The sequence below is a fragment of the Diaphorina citri genome, unplaced genomic scaffold, assembly GCF_000475195.1.
Source record: "Diaphorina citri unplaced genomic scaffold, Diaci psyllid genome assembly version 1.1 scaffold1320, whole genome shotgun sequence".
NCBI classification, from domain to species: Eukaryota; Metazoa; Arthropoda; class Insecta; order Hemiptera; family Psyllidae; genus Diaphorina; species Diaphorina citri.
The window spans coordinates 54238-63965 of NW_007378749.1; the positions used below are offsets into that span (position 1 = coordinate 54238).

The window sequence follows — 9728 nt, forward strand, 5'->3', positions numbered from 1 at the left end:
GGGAATGATGGTCTCTTGTTATTTTTTATTGGCTTGTCCTCAACTGTAATTAATCAACCATCGTGAAGACTTGTGCTATTTCTTTCGAAGCAGACTGAAACCTTTGAAAAAATTAAGCTAGCTAGGCTGCTCAGGCCTTAGCTTTTTTTCTCCTTATTTATAGTCACAGAAGACGCTAATCTTATGTATACTCGAATTACAATATGTATCATCTTACTTAATACTTATGTCTTGAAAAAAGAAAAAAAAAATGTGCCATGTAATAAGAGGTCATCAATACAAGGACCCGTTGTCGTATAATATTAAATACCTGAATAAGAGGTACGTCCTTGGGTAAATCTTTCTTCAGAGTATCTGCCCAACCCATGTGCTCTCGAAGCGGCATAAAGTCTGAAAAAAAAAATGTGCCATGTAATAAGAGGTCATCAATACAAGGACCCGTTGTCGTATAATATCAAATACCTGAATAAGAGGTACGTCCTTGGGTAAATCTTTCTTCAGAGTATCTGCCCAACCCATGTGCTCTCGAAGCGGCATAAAGTCTATAACTACAGCTCCCAGCTTGTGCTTCTCTACAAACTGGGGCAGAATCTCATGAGCTCCACCAATCAGGAAATGGAATTCAATATTGAGCTTCTTACAGTCTTCATGTACTTCCTTCAGACCTAGAGATCACCATTAGAATCAAGAGTTTATTAATTCCTACACATTTCATTCAAGTTCCGAGAACCTACATCCACTTACTTCTCCTTGTCTCCGGTTCAAAAGTCCTCAAACTGTTTATACTATTTGTTGATGTATACTCAACCACATCTCATTTTAAAACAATATTGAACTTTATCACAGGAAAATATTTTAAAACTAAATGATGAAAAAAAAAAAAAAAAAAAAAAAAAAACCCCTTTTCGCCTAGCCTAAACCTAGCCTAGCCTAGCCTAAACCTAAACCTAGCCTAAACCTAAACCTAGCCTAAACCTAAACCTAGCCTAAACCTAAACCTAACCTAAACCTAGCCTAAACCTAAACCTAGCCTAAACCTAAACCTAGCCTAAACCTAAACCTAGCCTAAACCTAAACCTAGCCTAAACTATTTTTTATTGGCTTGTCCTCAACTGTAATTAATCAACCATCGTGAAGACTTGTGCTATTTCTTTCGAAGCAGACTGAAACCTTTGAAAAAATTAAGCTAGCTAGGCTGCTCAGGCCTTAGCTTTTTTTCTCCTTATTTATAGTCACAGAAGACGCTAATCTTATGTATACTCGAATTACAATATGTATCATCTTACTTAATACTTATGTCTTGAAAAAAGAAAAAAAAGCCTAAACCTAAACCTAGCCTAAACCTAAACCTAGCCTAAACCTAAACCTAGCCTAAACCTAAACCTAGCCTAAACCTAAACCTAGCCTAAACCTAACCTAAACCTAAACCTAACCTAAACCTAACCTAAACCTAACCTAAACCTAACCTAAACCTAAACCTAACCTAAACCTAAACCTAAACCTAAACCTAACCTAAACCTAACCTAAACCTAACCTAAACCTAACCTAAACCTAACCTAAACCTAACCTAAACCTAACCTAAACCTAACCTAAACCTAACCTAAACCTAACCTAAACCTAACCTAAACCTAACCTAAACCTAACCTAAACCTAACCTAAACCTAACCTAAACCTAACCTAAACCTAACCTAAACCTAACCTAAACCTAACCTAAACCTAACCTAAACCTAACCTAAACCTAACCTAAACCTAACCTAAACCTAACCTAAACCTAACCTAAACCTAACCTAAACCTAACCTAAACCTAACCTAAACCTAACCTAAACCTAACCTAAACCTAACCTAAACCTAACCTAAACCTAACCTAAACCTAACCTAAACCTAACCTAAACCTAACCTAAACCTAACCTAAACCTAACCTAAACCTAACCTAAACCTAACCTAAACCTAACCTAAACCTAACCTAAACCTAACCTAAACCTAACCTAAACCTAACCTAAACCTAACCTAAACCTAACCTAAACCTAACCTAAACCTAACCTAAACCTAACCTAAACCTAACCTAAACCTAACCTAAACCTAACCTAAACCTAACCTAAACCTAACCTAAACCTAACCTAAACCTAACCTAAACCTAACCTAAACCTAACCTAAACCTAACCTAAACCTAACCTAAACCTAACCTAAACCTAACCTAAACCTAACCTAAACCTAACCTAAACCTAACCTAAACCTAACCTAAACCTAACCTAAACCTAACCTAAACCTAACCTAAACCTAACCTAAACCTAACCTAAACCTAACCTAAACCTAACCTAAACCTAACCTAAACCTAACCTAAACCTAACCTAAACCTAACCTAAACCTAACCTAAACCTAACCTAAACCTAACCTAAACCTAACCTAAACCTAACCTAAACCTAACCTAAACCTAACCTAAACCTAACCTAAACCTAACCTAAACCTAACCTAAACCTAACCTAAACCTAACCTAAACCTAACCTAAACCTAACCTAAACCTAACCTAAACCTAACCTAAACCTAACCTAAACCTAACCTAAACCTAACCTAAACCTAACCTAAACCTAACCTAAACCTAACCTAAACCTAACCTAAACCTAACCTAAACCTAACCTAAACCTAACCTAAACCTAACCTAAACCTAACCTAAACCTAACCTAAACCTAACCTAAACCTAACCTAAACCTAACCTAAACCTAACCTAAACCTAACCTAAACCTAACCTAAACCTAACCTAAACCTAACCTAAACCTAACCTAAACCTAACCTGTAAAATATAAGAAAATAGAGATCCTATAGAACAGGTACAATATAAAATGAACACTATTGGTATAATATAATACCTAATTGTGACATTTTCTTTTTTTTTTCGACGCAATGGCAAACTATTTCTTGGTATACTTATGAACTTTGCCTCCGTAGCGCGCTATAAACGCCGCTACATCAAACTTTCTCTTGCATCCCGCATAATTCATGTAGCGAATCTTTCCAAACACTGCTCGTTCTGCCCATCCTTGATCATGAATACCACAGATAGACCACATACACCCTGTCAATAACAATTCAATATGGTAGATAGATTCATAAGGACTTGCACCAAATGTTACCGCTTGAACGAAGAATTTGGGTGAAAAACAACCTTAATCAAAAATTATAAGGAGACATTACTAAATGCCTCCTTTGCTATCAATTTCCAGTGCCTCCTTTGCAGGCTGAGTGCACCCCGAACTCCAAGCACAGAGCCGAAAAAACTCTGATCGCGCCGGGGATCCAACCCGAGACTTCCGAAGTGCAAGCCTCGTGTGATAGCCACTCCGACACGGAGGTTGTTTGTCTTGTTATTATTTTTATAAACTTACCGACAAATCCGCTAGGATCGCGACCGTCCATGGAGTATTTATCATTAAGATAGATAGCGGTAGATAGGGCCTCCTCTGGTGTTTTGGTCCACTCTAATATTTTCTTAGCCCAGTACATGCGCAGAAACCCATGCATCTTAGCATGCTTGGTCAACTGTATCTGCGCGGAATTCCATAGATCATCGTGAGTAAGTGCCTCTTCCAGCTCAGATCGGGAGTAAAGGTATTCACGCTTGTCCTTCCTGAAAAAAAATTAATTTAGATTCGAGCCTCGAGTGTGTTTACTCATGACAGAATAAACCCAGTTAAGCCTTGGTTTAATGTAAGTTTTATCCTAAGTAATATTTGACTAGAGCTTGTACTGAACTACTGACCCAAGACAAGTTCCAACTATTTTATCAAAGTTCTTTACAATCAGCCAATCTGGTTCCAAGTGCCAAGTAATCATAAGCAAGTACACCTGTCTGATTGTACTTATCCGCAACGTCTCAGGAAGTAGCGCAGTCAATAGACCAACAATATTGCGTGAAACTGTGTGTCGTCAGTGTCCTCAAACACTGACCTGCTCAATTCCTAGAGATAGCCAACATTCGGCATATTTTTTCCGGATTTTTTAATCTTAATGTAACTAACAGAAAGTAAAATAAAATACATACATGTCGTGTTGTTAGCAATTATTATATTCTAATAATACTTATGAAGGAAAACTTATAAGAGTAGGTGAAAACTAAAATAAAAGGGTGGATAAAAATTAAGCAGGCTATACACGCGAACTGTGCAGTTTAATTTGAACGAATTAATTCACAACGGATATTTGTGCGAGTGTGAGAGAGATTCGGGCAGTGTGCAGATTTCAGATTTTTACTCCATTCTCTGATCAATGCCAAAACACAACTGAACAAAATCCTATATAAGTACAATATTAATTATACATATTATGTATACCTACCTACCTACATAAAACGGAGTAAAATCGGTGGCGTGTGTGGGCTCATCGGATGAATTCTCGCGAATCAAAAACCTGCATTACATTACAATGGGTTCGTAAAACTTATATCTAATTTTAAAATTTTGATTTTGGCAGAACTGCCAAGTATGTAAACCACCTTGAAGAAGTTGGCCTATATTAAATTTGAGCATTTGAATTGGTTCCTATGGTTTTTTTTTTTTTTTTTTTTTTTTTTTTTTTTTTTTTTTTTTTTGCCGAACTATTAACAATCTTGAAACCAAGTAAAGAACGTATTAGGATAAAGCGGGTAGGTTCCAGAACGAGAAATAAACTATAGGTACTTATAGGTAAACAGGTATACACACAATATTGAATATTGACGAATTTTATAGTCCGCTCTAGAATCGAATTAACGACGTAGGATAATGACATAGGATTGTCTGGAATTCAGGAGGAATTCTCTAGCACAATCCAGGTGCTTCCTCACTATCTTGGGGAGCTATAAAATGAGGGAAGGTAACCATCTGTCAGTTAGTATTGATTGAGATTTGTGCGAGCGATCGTGTTAGTAAGCGATCTAGTCAAGCGATAGTACAGTGATAGTCAGTGAGTTTTCTAGTGCGAAATTGAAGTGTTAGTACCGCGATAAGTCACAGTAAAGTACCTAAGCGAAAGTTAGTGTTAACAGTGATAGATAAGCGATTGTACTTTGTGATAGAGATAGTACCTTGTAATAGCGATTGTACCTAGTGACCGTGTAATCTTTTTGTAAACTTAATAAACTTATTGTACTCTAGTTATAATTAACCAATTCGCGAGTGTTTTCACTAATCCTAATCTTTTAACGAACCCATTCACGTACACGTAACAATATAATAAATAATAATAATTAATACCATCAAAGATGAATTTGTAATGTCTCAAGGAGCAGTCAAGAAACTTCTTGAGTCTACAGAAACAGACGTGTAAGGGAACTTTGTTCTTGAGTGCAAGTTTCTGTGCAAAAAGGAGGGCCCAGTTATCTGAAAGAAAGAAAGAAATCTTTAATATGTATTCTACACTATGTATTAGGATAGGGTTTTCATTGAATTTTAACGTGCTTCTCGGCCTAACATAGCTAGCACGTTATGCTATGACTATGATTATTATCATTAGAACACATACCAAGCTACACACATGACGCGACCAATGTTGCTTCACTTCGTTGCGTCGGTAGCTGCTAGCTAGTGCTTCAATGAGAGGTACCTAATTCTTCAAAACATTCGGTTTCCAAGACTGTATGGATAATTTAATTTAATACACGGGGTACGGTTGGTCCAGTGGTATCGCGCTTGCTTGCCATGCAGAAGGTACCGGGTTCGAATCCCACCATCGACAAAAAAAAATTGCACTCGTTTTTCGATAGCAAATATTTCAACGGGTTACTTTCTGGTGTTCTCGTGTTGACCCAGCACCTAAATGGGAAGTTTCTTGGTGGGATCATTGCGTGCTGTTTCATACAGACTGATTCGTTTGTTCACGAATGATTCCAGTGTTGCCAAAGCTGCGCGATATCCTGATTTGATTTGGGCAACAGGGCCCACAGTCTTGTCTACCTGCAAACTTTCTTCCGCCGCTTCCCAGTCTATTGTCTCCTGAAGAAAGAAATAATAATAATAATAATAATAATAATAATAATAATAATAATAATAATAATAATAATAATAATAGTAATAATCTAGTAAAACACTGAAGTAGAGTTCTGTAGAGTGTGTGGGTAATGGTGGAAAGGTTAACCGGAATGACGTGATGCCGTCAGGTCAGGTTGAAACACTAGCAAGAAGAGTGAGCTGACATTGAGTCCAATATTGAAAATCTCCTTCTCAGTATGAGAACACACCTCAGCCTTGAGTTTCCCGGAGTAGGGATGTTTAATGACAGGAGGGAATTCAGTAAGAAACTCTGGTAGTTTGCTATTGATCTTGTTTCGGATGGTACGGGCTCCATACTCTTGCTTGTCTGAGGCAATCCAGCAAGGCACAATGTTATGAGCATCGATCTGTTCAAAAGAAAACATAGTGGCATTAGCTTAGTAGATTAGGGGGGGGGTGGGAATGATGGTCTCTTGTTATTTTCGGCGCCGGCGGTGAAACACTCATCTTTAAAAAAAGAAAAAAATACAAGATTGTTATTTGAATTTTACCATGAACCCGTTCATCTCTAAACATCCAATAAATGACTCCTTCACCCCATTCAGGAAACTCCTGAGCTTCTGATAGTACTTTGGCTCTCTTCTTGTTGAATTTGAACTCAGATATCGAACCTGCCGTCTGTAACAAGTCAAAATAATAATAATAATAATTGCTTATTGTACCTGCATGGCATTCGAAACTGCGGTCTCCTAAGTTTCGCATGAGTGAGGTATCTCTACCAAACAAAATCCAGACTATTTAACTAGAAAAATACCTGTTGCATGGAGAAAATCCAGCTTACCTACCGAGATATTCTCACAATGAACAATACAAATAGCTCCTGCATACAACACACAATAGAAGAGACTCATGTTGAAAATTAACAACGTAAACCTTCTTTATCAGAAAAACAATCAAAATAAAAACAACCAAATATATTATGTCTCTAAGTGCATACCTACTTAGCATGGAGTGCAGATTAGGTATAATACATAATTACTCAAGTAGGGGTATCAGGGTGGCCTTTATTTTTTCGAATGTTCGAAATTAAAGATGGTAATTGGTTCCAATATACATAGGTAAATGAAAAATAATTTAAAAAAAGTCTTTAAAAAGTTTCAGCTCGATCGGGAAAAAATGAACCCGTGGCACAACGAGTATAGATATAGATGGACTATTATCAGCATGCACTTTTTCGTAGTTTGTTTGATAGGTACCTACATATTTCGGTCCAAAACGTGAAAAAGAACAAATATTATGAAGGATTTTGCTTGATTCTGGAGTTTTCGAGGTGGCTGAATCCAAATCCTTTTTAGAACAAACCGAGAAAAACGGTTATCATATTGGGATTCAGTGACCTCGAAAACTCCCGAATCAATCAAAAACTTCAATATTTCTTCTTTTTAAGTTTCCGTCCAAAATAATGCATCAAACAACAAAAAAGTGCATGTAATCAGTAACCCCCACAAAAACACAAATGTGAAAAAAAGGCCAAGTTCCTATCCAAAAATGTCGGCCTATAAGTGGTGAGATCAGAAAATTAAGGCCAAGTCTGCATTCCCAATTTTTCGTGTCTGCTGAAAGTGCTGGATCTCAATTCCTTCAACCTTCTCTCAATTTCAACTTGGCAATGTTTTTCCTTCTCAAATTAATACCTAAATACGGTATCTATTATTAATATGAAATGAAAGGAAAACATTTTCCAATCGAGCTGAAACTTGTTAGAGATTTTTTTTTATACCTACATACAGGGTGTTCTATAATTTTACCTCATTTTTCCAGGAGCTGTTTGAATTTTCGAAAAACAAACCGCGGATCACAAAAATGCAACAGAAATACAAGTCCGACCTATCAAATCAGAGTGTTTTTTGTTCCCAAATCTTATGGTTTCATTATTATTTCAATTTGATCCAGATCCAATATTTCGCTGTATGCGATTTGCGCGGTGTTCGCGAAATGCACGAGTCCTACAAATTTTTCAAAAGTACAGGTCTGACATATTGAATCATGCATAATAACCAGAGAAGTTCAGAATATGGCACTAAAAAACATGGCAATATGGAACTTACTTTGTGAAAATATGGCATTTATTTGTTCAAAACATGGCAATATAAGCAATTTTTTCAAGAATCAGAGGCAACTATTTTACATTTCTCCTTGGGACGTCAAATAAAAATTGAATTTTCAACCTTTTAAAATAATTTTTCGCTGTTTTGACTCCGGATTTGGATTTTTAAGGACTTTTTACATAGGAATCGACCTTTTATGCTAAATGTTTTCCCAAATGCATAACCACTATTTATGTACGTTTTTTTTTCTTAAAGTTTTATATGTATTTTCCCCAAAAATGCTTAAAATATGGCAAAATAAGCAAGTCTTTTTAGCCTTTTTAATGTCAAAATAAGCCTTTTTATGGCATTTTTCCAAACTTTGCTAAAATATGACAAAATAGCATGGCACCATGTCAATATGGCATTTGAACTTCCTTCATATATAGTAACACAAACTGCATTTACATTACATTAAATTTACATATTGAATCATGCTATTTTTTTTTTTAATTTTATATTTTCCGGTGAGATTTTTCAATTCACCTAATTATTGACAGTTCGCAGATTTTGCAAGCACCGCGAACCATAATAAAAAAATTAGTGAATTGAAAAATAATAATAATAATAATATCACCGCAAGATTCAGAAATAACAAATAGCATGATATTATGATATGTCACACAAGTACCTTTGAAAAATATGTAGGATTCGCGGAATTTTTTTCGCGATTGGCAAAATATCCGCATCAAAAATCGAACAGGCTTCAAGAAAAACGAGACAAGCATAAATTCTGGGACACCCTGTATGTGTGTATACAATATACAGGTAGGTTACTTACACTTTTTCTGTGTTTTTCCAGAGTTTTAATGAAGTCACTAGAAATATTTGAACTGCTTGATGGCTTTACATAGTCTGATGGTTTCACCACTTTGCTTTTCTTGGTTGGAGGTTCAGAGCTGTTTATGGTAGACATGGCCTTCAGTCCAGCTGAAGATTTTCCTCAGGGAACCTTGTGGTTATAGAATAAATGTAAATAATGTACTTGAAGTACGTATATTAACGGGAAGAACCCTTTTTCGATACAGAATATAAAATATAAATATAATAAAACAATAGAAAAAAAAAATCATAATTCCTTCAACCTTCTCTCAATTTCAACTTGCCTATGTTTTTCCTTCAGGTTTCAGGTTTAATTAGGTATTTATTTAAGTAGAAAATATAGCCAAGTTGAAATTAAGAGAAGGTTGAATGAAGGAATTAAAATTCAGCATTTACAGCAGGCACGAAAAACTGGGAATGGAGACTTGGCCTTAATTTTCTGATATCACCACTTTTATAGGCCGACATTTTTGGATAGGAACTTGGCCTTTTTTCACATTTGTGTTTTTGTGGGGGATCTCACTCCTTTTTTCTAAGTGTGTATTTATATATGATTAGTAGGTACCTACAGATCTTCTAAATTACCTAGCTCTTTGCAAACTTTTTTTCCTATAAGTGGGTTGCTGTTGTTGTTGATGTTTTGTTGTTTTTGTTAGTGTTGTTGTTATTGGTGTCTATCATTTTTTTCATGTCACGGTAGTAGATGTCAACATACCATATCATTTTCGATAGATACTTAACTAAGCCTTTAGTCAGTAAAAAAGCGGTCGAAATGTAAAAATACGGTAAAACACCGCTA

The 9728-nt window shown here is 35.9% G+C and overlaps 1 protein-coding gene across 1 annotated transcript; it reads right to left on the minus strand.

Moving 5' to 3' along the window:
* Window positions 1-2810: 2810 nt before the first annotated feature.
* LOC103515334 (deoxyribodipyrimidine photo-lyase) lies at window positions 2811-9135 on the minus strand. The gene is made up of 7 exons (XM_026828070.1): window positions 8889-9135; window positions 6512-6638; window positions 6448-6467; window positions 6209-6367; window positions 5787-5963; window positions 3381-3633; window positions 2811-3070 (listed from the first exon to the last, which is right to left on the minus strand). The coding sequence occupies exons 1-7, from the start codon at window positions 9021-9023 to the stop codon at window positions 2907-2909; spliced, it is 1035 nt and encodes a 344-aa protein (XP_026683871.1). The 5' UTR covers window positions 9024-9135; the 3' UTR covers window positions 2811-2906.
* Between the last annotated feature and the right edge of the window lie 593 nt (window positions 9136-9728).